The 12,381-nt window shown below is 57.9% G+C and overlaps 1 protein-coding gene across 1 annotated transcript; it reads right to left on the bottom strand.

The window, feature by feature from the left end:
* Positions 1-235: 235 nt before the first annotated feature.
* On the bottom strand, positions 236-12,352 carry HTRA2 (HtrA serine peptidase 2). The gene is made up of 10 exons (XM_075066764.1): positions 12,224-12,352; positions 11,753-11,874; positions 10,396-10,428; positions 7,841-8,045; positions 7,476-7,670; positions 7,102-7,134; positions 6,416-6,524; positions 2,689-2,758; positions 965-1,060; positions 236-623 (listed from the first exon to the last, which is right to left on the bottom strand). Exons 1-10 carry the CDS (start codon positions 12,350-12,352, stop codon positions 458-460), a joined length of 1,158 nt encoding a protein of 385 aa, XP_074922865.1. The 3' UTR covers positions 236-457.
* Positions 12,353-12,381: the final 29 nt, after the last annotated feature.

Here is a 12,381-nt window from a genome sequence, read left to right as displayed (position 1 = left end):
GAGCCTAGCCTGCCCTTCTCAGTGCATGGCTGGAGCTGCTGTGGGGGCTGCATCTCCACAATGCCGTGGGCAGAGCTCCGTCACCTGCCCTGGTCTGGCTCTGACTGACTGCAAGAGGAGAGCCCCCAGCCTGCCACAGGTGGGGGGCTGCCCAGACCAGGAGTGGCCCTGCCTAGCTGCCACGGGCTGCTGACTCCCTCAGCCTCAGGAGGGAAGCAAGAGCCACGGCCAATGGTTCCCCACGAGAGGTTTAATGGGGATGAGGGAAGCAGACAGCAGCCACCCCCTAACATGCCAGTTCCAGGATCAGCCCCGTTGGCTGGGGCATTTCAGGCTCTTGCAAAGGCCCTGAGTCTCTTGTGGCAGCACGGGGCCTCCTGCCTGTCACCCTGAGCCTCTGGCTTGGCTCGTGTGCTTCAAGCCAAGTCCATGGCACCCCTGCCAGCTGGACAGCTCTCTACTCCGTGACCTCAGGGCTGACGTTCACCAGCAGCATGTCATGGCCACGCCGCACCAGCAGAGCCAGGCTGTTCTGCGTCCGCACGGCCTCGTAGATGTCCTCAGCACGCCGCACCGCTTGCCCATTGATCTCTTGCACAACGTCACCCGCCTTCAGGCCTGCCCTGGCAAGAGAGCAGACACCAGCATGCTGGGGCCCAACATTGATGCATGCAGACCCTCTCTCCCCACAGAGCCCTGCCCCAGGCAGATGGGGATGGGGGCATGGCCCGCCTAGAACAGTTGGCTGGCTCTGGGTTGTGGCCCCCTTGGGAAAGCTGCAGTGTATTTACGTGAGTGCGGCCCTCCGGGCACGGACAGGGTTAACCCCCTCAGGAACACACTGGCTGCTGGTGCAGGCTGCCTGGGGGCAGGGGATGGGCAGAGTCCACAGTGAGCACCCCACGTTCTGAGCCCCAACCCCCCACAGCAGCTAGCACCAGGATCCTCCCCCTGCAGCACTTACTGATGGGCTGGGGATCCAATGATCACCTTGTGGATCAGGACCCCGTACGAGACATCAGGGAAGCTGGAGTCTCGCAGCTTCAGCTCGGCCAGGATACTGCAGAGAGAGAGAACACATCACTGAAACTTTACCCAGCCAGAGGGCCCTGGCCAGGGGTTCAGGACACTGTGTCCCAGCACTGGAAAGCGCAGGAGCAGCCTCACTGGGCAATCAGCTCCTCGTGGGGAACAGAGCACAAAGCCACCAGGTAGGACTTTGCCCAACCCTACGACCTGGGAGAGACAGTAGGATCAGGCAGGACAGGCTGCCTCGCCCCAGCCGCACTGAGGGGACAAGGAAACAGAGTCCCTGCCCCACCCTGTGTGCCCCCGGCACCCAGCAGCAGACCAGTTCCCCAAGGACAAGGCAGCCAGAAAAGAACATGGGAGATGCCAGGCAGGATCAGAGCCAGCCTGCACCCAGCCCAATCTCCCATTCCTGAGAACAGCCAGCAGCAGCCGCCGCCCTGCCATAGAAAGGCCAGGTTAACCTGCCCCAGGAAAGTCCCCTCCTGACCTGGCAGCAGGCAGGTTCTAGTTCTGCCACACTCGTTACTGCTCAGCAGCTGCTTCTCTAACGCTGAGCTGGGCCACTGTCTCCTGCCCCCCTCCAGGATTCAGCCCGGCTCCCCCAAGGGAAAGCAGACTTGCCAGCACACCAGCGCCATCTCCTGGACACCAACAGATGTAGTTTAAGAAATCAACCACCACCATTAACCCCTGATTCAAGGACACGAAGTGGCATCCCCCCTTCCAGCACCCCAAGAAGGGGATGAAAAAGACCAAGGGCACCAAGCGGGATCCTCAGGCCTATCTGGAAGCAGGACTTAAGAGCAGAGCGTGAGCTCACAACGAAGGCAACAGCACCTGTCTCCATCCCCGGGGGGGAAGACGCCTGCTGGCTCATGCTGCGGCACTGGTTTGTTGGACCACTGCACTACTAACCCCACTAACAGACTGAGCCAGCCAGGCAGTGAGAGACCCACAAAGTCCCTTATGCAGCTGAGCCTGAAAGCTCCAGCCTGCCAAGACACTTTGAGGCTCAGCGGGCGCACACAGGTATTCCAGTGCCACCCTTTGGAGCACTGCCAGGGGCTGCCTGCCTATGGCATCCCAGAGCATGCAGTAGAGCAGGGTGTGGGGAATGCAGAACCCTGGTCACCTGCCGTGGAACGCAAGAGCTGACTACTGTTACTGCTGCCTGGCGATTTCCCATAACTCCAAATGGACCATCTGCATTCCTCCAGAATGACAACTTCTCCTTATTTGCTGTGCAAGACCATGGTGGCAGAGTAAATCTAGAGACACCTGGTGCTGGGCAGAGATGAGAATAGCTCTCTCTGTCCAGCTTAGCTAAGAGACGGCTGGGGCATGGCAAATACTGGGGAGGTGTAACGGGGTGACGGGAGGCTGAATCTCCCAGGGAACTCATCTGCCAGAGCGAAGGCTGGGTGCCCTGCCCCTAGGGATGCTCCCCTAGGCTTCAGCAAGCACAAGTAAACTAATTGGCCTGAGGAGAGGTAGGACCACACGGGCTTTCCCAAATGCAGAGTGATTCTCTGCATGGGTTTCTGGGGGTGGGGTGAGGGGTGACAGGCTCCCTTCTCCATCTTGCTTTCCTGAGACACTCTGGCCCCCGGGAAAAGCCCTGGAAGCATCTTCTGGCCCCAGACTCAGGACACATACCTGGGGGTCAGCGTTAGCATCATCACCCCAATGTAGCGGCGCTTCATCTCCGTGCTGCCAAACCAGGAGCCTGCAAGAGGAAAGGGAACCAGGTCTAGGATGTCCAAGAAGGGACCTGTGTGAGCACCCTCCCTCACCCTCCAAAGCACAAGGCCAGTGCAGCTGGGTCACTCCTCAATCTGCTTACCCAGGAGAAAACCACGCTCCACCCCCAGGCTGCAGCCTGCCAGTTCCATCCCACACCCCCATTCCATACAGGGCAAGTATCATGTGGAGAAACAGCAGCTGGGGGCTGGGAGAGCAGGGACACCCCAGATCATTGCCAACATCCTAACTGCAGCTGCTCTGCCATCCGGACCCACTACATACAGACTGGTGCAGCCCGGATTCTGGTCCAGGCCCTGAGTAGATCCCCAGAGCACCCTGCCAACTCATAGGCAGAGAGGGACCCAAAGTCAGAGTTTAAGGCCAGAAAGGACCCTCAGATCAATCTAGTCTGACCTTGTGTACATCACAGGCCACTGAATTTCAGTCAGTAACCCCTGCATTGAGCCCAAGAGCTTGTACACATGAAGGGCTACTGAGCCAGACCAACGATCCGCCTAGCTCAGTATCCTGGGTTCTGACACTGACTGGTGCCAGATGCTTCAAAGGGAACAAACAGAACAGGGCAATTAACAAGGGACACATCCCCTGTCATCCAGTCCCAGCTTCAGGCAGTCAGAGGCTAGGGACACCCAGAGCAAAAGGCTGCGTCCCTGACCATCTTGGCTAATAGCCATTGATGGACTTATCCTCCAGAAACTTATCTAACTCTTTTCTGAACCCTGTTACACTTTTGGCCTTAACAAAATCTAGTGGCAACAAGTTCCACAGGTTAACTATGTGCTGTGTGAAGGAAATACTTTATATTTGTTTTAAACCTGCTGCCAATTAATTTAATTGGGTGACTCCTGGTTCCTGCATTATGTGAAGAGGTAAATAATGCTTCCTTATTCACCTTCTCCACACCATTCATGTCACATCCCTCTCAATCTTCTCTTTTCTAAGATGAACAGTCACAGTCTTTTTAATCTCTCATATGGAAGCTGTTCCATACCCCTATGCTGACTTTCTCTGTACCTTTTCAAATTCCAATATATTATTTTTGAGATGAGGCAACCAGAACTGCATGCAATATTCAGGGTGCGGACAAACCATGGATTTTATAGTGGTATTATGATATTTTCTGTTTTATTATCTATCCCTTTCCTAATGGCTCCTATCAGCATTAGTTTTTTGACTGCCACTGCACATTGAGTGGATGTTTTCAGAGAATTATCCACAGTGACTCCCAAGATCTCTTTTTTGAATGGTAACAGCTAATTTAGACCCCATCATTGTATATGTAGAGTTGGGATGATGTTTTCTAAGGTGCATCGCTTTGATTTATCAACACTGAATTTAAGCTGCCACTTTGTTGCCACCCAGTTTTGTGAGATTTTAACTTTGTAACTCTTCAGTCTGCTCTGGCCCTATCTTGGGTAATTTTGTATCATCTGCAAACTTTCCACCTCACTGTTCACCCCCGTTTTCCAGATCATTTACAAATATGTTGAACAGCACGGGTCCCAGTACAGAATCTGGGGACCACTGATTACCTCTCTCCATTCTGAAAACTGACCATTTATTCCTACCGTTTCCTGTCTTTTAACCAGTTACTGATCTGTGAAAGCACCTTCCCTCCTATCCCATAGCAGCTTACTTTGCTTAAGAGCCTTTGGCAAGGGACCTTGTCAAAGGCTTTCTGAAAGTCCAAGGACACTATATCCACTGGATCACCCTTGTCCGCATGTTGACCCCTCAAAGAATTCTAATAGATTGGTGAGTCATGATTTCCCTTTACAAAATCTGGTGACTTTTCCCCAACAAACTGTGTTCATCTCTGCATCCGATAATTCTGTTTGCCTGGTACTGAAGTTAGGCTTACCAGCCTGTAATTCGAGGATCGCCTCTGGAGCCTTTTTAAAATATTAGTATCACGTTGGGAATCCTCCAATCATCTGGTACAGAAGCTGATATAAGTAATAGGTTAGATACCCCAATCAGCAGTTTTGCAATTTCGTGTTTCAATTTATTCAGAACTCTTGCGTGAATCCCATCTGGTCCTGGTGATTTATTAATGTTTAATTGATCAGTCTGTTTCAAAACCTCCTATTGACACCTCAATTGGGGAGGGATAGCTCAGTGGTTTGAGCATTGGCCTGCTAAACCCAGGGTTGAGAGCTCAATCCTTGAGGGAGCCACTTAAGGATCTGGGGATTGGTCCTGCTCTGAGCAGGGGGTTGGACTAGACACCTGCTGAGGTCCCTTCCAGCCCTGATAGTCTAGGATTCAATCCGGGACAGTTCCTCAGATTTGTCATCTACAAAGAATGGCTCCATGTTGGAATCCCCCTCGCATGCAGACCAGTGCAAAGAGTTCATTCAGCTGTTCTGCAATGGCTTTATCGTCCTTGAGTGCTCCTCTAACATTTTGCTCGACCAGTGGCCCCACTGACTGTTTGGCAGACTTCCTGCTTCTAATGGACTTAATTTTTTTGCTGTTTGTTTTTGAGTCTTTTGCTAGTCACTCTACAAATTCTTCAGGCCTGCCCAGATGTACTTTGTGTTTGACAAAGGCATCCAGAAAGGCATCGCGTCTGGATTTGCAGACTACAAAGTGGTGGATTCTCCATCACTTCCCTTGGGAGAATTTTTTTTTTTAATCTAAACTTGTCTGGCTTCAACTTCCAGCCCCTGGTTCCTATTCTGCCTGTGTCCACTAGATTAAAGAGCCAGTTAGTGCCTGGTATTTGCTCCCTGTGCACGTGCCTAGCCACTAATCAAGCTACCTGTATTTATTGCCTTTATAAGGAGCTCAGTTTGTTTAACTTACGTCTCTCACTGCAGGGCATGTTCTCCAGCCCTCAGACCATCTGTGGCTCTAATCTGCACCAGCTCCAATTTTTTGATGTCCTGTTTAAAATGTGGGCACCAGAACTGAATGCAACATTTCAGTGTTGGCCCCAGCAGCCCTTTTGGAGCCCTGAGGTGCCAGTTATCCAGCCTGCTGCTTTGAAAGAGGTTCTCCCCAGCAGCCACTGTTTAACATCCTCTTCACTGGTGAGTTAAGTCTCAGAGGAGTTACATCCAGACAGCATGGGCTGAGTGTCTCTTTCCTATTGCCCCACATAGGTGCCAGGGAGCAGGTAGGAACTCATGGCCTCTTACCACTCAGTCCCCTCAGACCAGGATGGGAGAGTTCCCTGGCCCCTAAGCCCTGGCGCCTTTGCAGCTAGGGCACAGTTGCTAGAGCCTGAACAGCAGAACTGCACTGCTTTTCCTCAGAAGACAGATGGGCCCCAGCTCCCTTCTCCAGAACCCAGCTGTGCTCAGGCACCTCTCCCTGGCTCCATCCCTTCTGGCCCCCCTGCTACCATAGCTGAGAAGAGGAGAACCAGTCTGCAGTGGAGGGGTGCTGGGGCCAGCCCAGAGAGATGGTGCCTTGAGGGGCCCTTCCAGGCAGAGACTTTTCCCTTGGACTCTGAGGTGCCGGGAAGAGGTTGAGACCTAGTCCTCTGCCAGAGATAGATGAGTGACAGCCCTAGCAAGGAGTCTGTAGTGGGTGCTCTTATGCCCCCTGCCCCCCACCTCCCAGCTCTGCTCCTCTCCCTTTGCCTGTATCTCTCCTGCACCAGCTCACTCACTCTTGCGCTGCTCCTCCTTCTGCAAGAATTCCCGCAGCCGGTCTGAGGGGATGGCGAAGGAGATACCTGAAGTCACCTTCATTGTGTTTACTCCAATCACCTCGCCGTCCTGCCGGAAGACCGTCACCATGCAAGCCAAGCAGGGCACCAGCCTGCCCCACTGCCATCCCTCCTGCCCCCCAGTTTACCCCCTTGCAAGGAGAAGAGGGACATGGCGCCCAGCAGGGCTCAAGCCCAGCCCATCCAGGCTTTCACCAATTTGCTCCCAACACACGCTTGGCTGGGGGTGGGTCAGGTGGTGATACTCTCTCAGAGGTGACCAAGTTCCACTGGCTGTGGGGGCCATGCAGCCCTTCCTCTGTGACTTATAAGTACCAGGCCCCAGTCCAGTTATCCCCAGGCTTGGAGTGTGGCTCCGCTCAGGTCAGAGCCCCCTGGGCAGTGGGCAGGGCCTAGATGAGCAGCCTGGGTCAAGCTGCTGCCTCACCCATCCCACCAAGGGTCTGAGACAATGCTCCCAGTGGAATACGAAGGGCCCCAACTGCCCCATCTCTGCCCTCCCTGCTGGCAGCATGAGGTGGACACCCCCATTCCACAGAGCAAATGAGATAGGGCTGGAGAACCCAGCCCAAACGGGCACCACGTTCCCTCCCAGAAATGGCTAACACCCAAATGGCAGCACTTACCAGGTTGACGAGGGGACCCCCTGAGTTCCCGAACTGCAGCAGGAGAGAGAGGGGGAGAATCAGACCCCAGCAGCGACATTCCCACTGGGGGGCAGAGACAAACCCCAGAGAACCTGGGGTGGTCAGTAACACGGGCAGCAAACACAGCCCCTGGGGAAAATAACCCAGATCTCCTGCCTCGCACCCCATCCTGCTTTCCAGCTCATCCTACAAGGTACCGCCGAAACCTCCGGAATGCAGGCCCCTTCCCCAGCTCTCCCCCTCAACCCCAAACGGCAGCAAAATTCTTCTGTATGTACAATATGCTGGCTTCAGTGAGGCCCACCCACTCCCTCTCCCAGCCCACGGCCCCCCTCCCCCCCACTCCCCTTACAATCTATGGCGGCGTCAGTCTGGATGTACTCCATGTTGGAATCGGCCAGGCCCAGCTCCTGGCTGCCACGCTGGGCAGAGCTGACGATGCCGGAGGTGATGGTGTTCTGCAGAGCAAAAGGGCTGCCCATAGCCACAACAAACTCACCTTGACGCACCTCTGAGGAGCGGCCCAAAGGTAGCGTGGGCAGAGGTTGCTAGGGGGAGAGAGAGAGACAGGTCAGCACAGCTCCAGGGAATGCCCTGCGGGCAGCCAGCGCAGGGGCATTGCAGCAGCAGCAGGCTGAGAACTCCCAGCCCTCTGGTCAGATGAGGCCAAGAAGAAAAGGCTGCTAGCCCCTGGCTGTGCACCTGGCTCCCCACACACCTTGGGGTTGATTTTGATGGTGGCAATATCTGCCACCTGGTCGACCTGACGGACCACAGCATCGTAGAGCTCTCCGCTAGCCAGCTTCACCCGCACCCGCCGCCGATTCGCCACCACATGGGCATTGGTCACGATGAGGCCATCCGGGGACACTACAAAGCCAGAGCCGTTGGAGATGGGCACCTCCCGGCCTGAGAAGGGATGCCTGCAGGACAAGAGCCAGAGGTAGCTGTGGGGAGAGCCAGGATCAGCACCGGTGGGGGAAGGCACCCATCTCAGTTATCTGTAACCCCTTTAGTCAAGGCACAGACCCCCTTCCTTAGTGTTCGCAGATAACACTAAGCTGGGAGGAGTGGTAGATATGCTGGAGAGTAGGGATAGGGTCCAGAGTGACCTAGACAAATTAGAGGATTGGGCCAAAATAAATCTGGTGAAACTCAGCAAGGACAACTGCAGAGTCCTGCACTTAGGACGCAAGAACCCTATTCACTGTTATAGACTAGGGACCGAATGGCTAGGAAGCAGTTCTGCAGAAAAGGACCTGGGGGTTACAGTGGATGAGAAGCTGGATGTGAGTCAACAGTGTGCCCTTGTTGCCAGGAAGGCCAATGGCATATTGGGCTGTATAAGTAGGGGCATTGCCAGCAGATCAAGGGATGTGATCATTCCCCTCTATTCAGCACTGGTGAGGCCTTATCTGGAGTATGCATCCAGTTTTGGTCCCGCCACTACAGAAGGGACGTAGACAAATTGGAGAAAGTCCAGGACAACAAAAATGATTAGGGGGCTAGAGCACATGACTTACGAGAAGTGGCTGAGGGAACTGGGATTGTTTAGTCTGCAGAAGAGAGGAATGAGGGGGGGATTGGATAGCTGCTTTCAACTACCTGAAGGGGGGTTCCAAAGAGGATGGATCTAGACTGTTCTCAGTGGTGGTAGATGACAGAACAAGGAGCAATGGTCTCAAGTTGCAGTGGGGGAGGTTTAGGTTGGATATTAGGAAACACTTTTTCACTAGGAGGGTGGTGAAGCACTGGGAATGGTTCCTAGGGAGGTGTGGTATCTCCTTCCTTAGAGGTTTTTAAGGTCAGGCTTGACAAGCCCTGGCTGGGATGATTTGTGGGTTGGTCTGCTTGAGCGGGGGTTGGACAGATACTCGAGTCCCTTCCACCCTGATATTCTAGGATTCCTTCCTGTCAGCAACCTCTCTCCCTGCTAGGACACACACCTCGTTCCTGACCTGAGCTCCTGCCCAGGGCAGGCCATTCCACTAATCAGACACAGCTCCAAACCAAGGCTCTCTCCAGAGGATGTCGGTAGAATCTTAGGGCAGGCCAATGGTCGGTACCCTGCCCAGGATCTTGATGCAGTGTCGCCAGATTTCTCTCGGGGCAACGATCAGTACAACACCAGTATCAGAAGAATGAGTCAGTACAAGGTGACAGGTTGGTATCAGAATGAGGGGGCCTGCAAGAGGTGGCAGCATGGCAGGGACAGAGAATGCAAGGCTGGTGGGTGGTACCCTGGATTGGTCAGTACCGTAGTGGTGGGTGGGGAAGCGAGGTTGATGGATCAGACAGGCAGGGAGAGTGAGGCGATGGGTCGGTACTGGCATCTGTTGGTACGGTTGGGACAGGCGCAAAGCGTGAGTACCGAGGGTGGGGTTTGGGCAGAACGACCGGTCGTAACTGGGGGAGGACGGTATGGGGAGGTTCGGCGGTGAAGGTCAGTACCTTAAGCAGCAGGGAGGCAGTACCGGGGGGGGGGGGGCAGGATGAGTAGATGTGGCATACCGGGGGGGGGTGGGTCATATGAGGGGGGGATCGGACAGGGGGTGCAAGTACTGCCCAAATCTCGATGTAGACCAGCGTGGGTGCTAACAGGGAGGGATCAGTCGTATCCGGGGAAGGGAGGGGCGAAGAGAATAAATGGGTCAGGTCGGTACTGCCCAATCTGGATGTAGATCATCGCGGGGCGGTACCTGAGGTGGGGTTCGGTTCGGTACTGGGAGGTTCGTGTCAGTACTGTCAGATCTCGATGTAGACCATGCAGGGCGTACTACGGGGGGGGCGTTCGGTTCCGTGGGTGGGGGGGGGGGGGTAGCGAGGGTAGTTCGGTACCCTGCCCAGGATCGATGCTGACCAGCGCGGGCGGTCCGGGGGGGTCGGTTCGGTACCAGGGGGGTTCGGTTCGGTACTGCCCAGACCGATGTTATGACCAGGGGGGGCGGTACTCGGGGGGGGGTTCGGGTCGGTACCTGCCAGATCTCGATGTTAGACCAGCGCGGGGTGGTACCCTGGGGGTTCGGGTCAGTACTCGGGGGGTTCGGTTCGGTACCTGCCCAGGATCTCGATGTAGACCAGCTGCGGGGTACCGGGTGGGGTTACGGTTCGGTACCCTGCCCGATCTCGAGTAGACCGCGGGGGCGGACTCGGGGGTTCAGGCGGTAACCGGGGGAAGTTTCGGTCGGTACCCACCGGGTGGGTTCGTGGGTCGGTACTGCCCAGGATTCGATGTAGACCAGCGCGGGGCGGACCCGGGGGGGAGTTCGGTACCTGCCCAGGATCTCGATGTAGACCAGCGCGGGGCCGTACCAGGGTCGGCGGTACCGGGGGGGTTCGGGTCGGTACCGGGGGGGTTCGGGTCGGTAACCTGCCCAGGATCTCGATGTAGACCAGCGCCGGGCGGTACCAGGGGTTCGGGGCGTACCGGGGGAGGTTCGGTTCGTACCTGCCAGGATTCTCGATGTAGCCCAGGCGGGGGTGTAACCGCGGGGTCGGGCGGTACTAGTGGGGAGAGGTTCGGTCGGTACCCGGGGGGTTCGGGTCGGTCCTGCCAGGATCTCGATGTACGACCAGCGCGGGGCAGTTACCGAGGGGGTTCGGGGTACCGGGGGGTTGTTGTCGTGGGTACCTGCGTTCGGATTACCACGGCGGGGCGGGTTAGGCCGGTACCGGCGGATCGGTCGATGGGTTCGGCTCGTCCTCAGACTCAGTGTACGCCAGGGGCGGTATACCCAGGGGGGTCGGGCGGTAACCGGGGGGGTTCGTTCGGTACGGGGGGTTCGGGCAGTACCGCCCAGGATCTCGATGTAGACCAGTCGAGGGGGCGTACCAGGGGTTTCGAGGGCGGTACCGGGGGGGGAAGGTTCGGTTCGGTACTCGGGGTTGTGCGGTCGGGTCTATCGTAACCCCTGCCCAGGATCTCGATGTAGACCAACGCGGGGTGGTACCCGGGGGGTTCGGGGCGTACCTGCGGGGGGGGGAGAACCGGTGGATTGGTACGGGGGTTTCGGGTCGTACCAGGGGGGGTTTGGGTGGTACTGCCCAGTGATCTCGATGTAGACAGCGGGGGGCGTCGGGGGTTCGGGGCGGTACCGGGGGGGAGGTTCGGGTCGGTACCGGGGGGGTTCGGTCGGTACGGGGGAGGTTCGGGTGCGGTACGGGGGGTTCGGGTCGGTCCCTTTGCCGGATCCGATGTAGACGCAGCGCGGGGTGGTAACCAGGGGGGTTCGCGGGACGGTACCGGGGGGTTCGGGGCGTCCTTGGGGGGGGGTTGGGTCGGTACCCCTGGCCCAGGACTCGATGTAGACCAGCGCGGGGCAGTAACCTGGGGGGTTCGGAGCGGTACGCCGGGGGGAAAGGTCGGTTCGGTACCGGGGGGTTGGGTCGGTACCTGCCCAGGATTCGATGTAGACCAGTACGGGGTGCTACCGGGGGTTCGGGACGGTACCGTCGGGGGGAGGTTCGTTCAGTACGGGGGGTTCGGGTCGTACCTGCCCAGATCTCGATGTAGACGCAGCGCGGGGGCGCTAACCGGGTTCGGGACGGTAACCGGGGGGAGGTTCGGTTCAGTACCAGGGGGGGTTCGGGTCGGTACCTGCCCAGGATTCGAATGTAGACCAGCGACGGGGCGGTTTTCTCCACCACGTCGGCGATGAAGTTGAAGCGGCCGCGGCGAGCCGGGGGCGGCGCGGGGGGGAACCGGACCGCGGCGCGGCCCCGAGGTTCAGCAGCGCGGGGTCCCGGTCCCGACTCCGGCCCCAGAAGCAGCAGCACAGCGCCCCCGCCCCGCCCAGCCAGTGCCCCAGCGGGCGCCGGCGTCCGGGGGGGGGCGGCGGGGGCTCCGGCGCGGCGCGGCAGAGGAAGCGGCCGCCAGACCCGGGAAAAACGGACCGGCCCCGGCAACCCGCCTCAGCCCCAGCAGGGGCAGCCCCGCCAGGCCGCTCGCACGCCCCGCGCCCAGGCCGCGCCATTCTGCACGCGCGCGGGCCAGGCCGGGAGGATGGAGTCCGCGCGGGCAATGCCGGGAAGCGGAGGCGCGGGGCGGGCCGGGAGATGGGAGTCCCGCGCGGGGCATGCCGGAGCGAGGCGCGGGGCGGGCCGGCGAGATGGAGTCCCGCGCGGGGCAGCGGGAGCGAGGCGCGGGGCGGGCCGGGAGAATGGAGTCCCGCGCGAGCATGCCGGGAGCGAGGCGCGGGGCGGGGCCGGAGATGGAGTCCCGCGCGGGCATCCGGGCGCGAGGCGGGGGCGGGCCGGGAG

Source organism: Chelonoidis abingdonii, chromosome 5 (assembly GCF_003597395.2).
Source record: "Chelonoidis abingdonii isolate Lonesome George chromosome 5, CheloAbing_2.0, whole genome shotgun sequence".
NCBI lineage: Eukaryota > Metazoa > Chordata > Testudines > Testudinidae > Chelonoidis > Chelonoidis abingdonii.
This window is presented reverse-complemented; position numbering and strand designations above follow the sequence as displayed.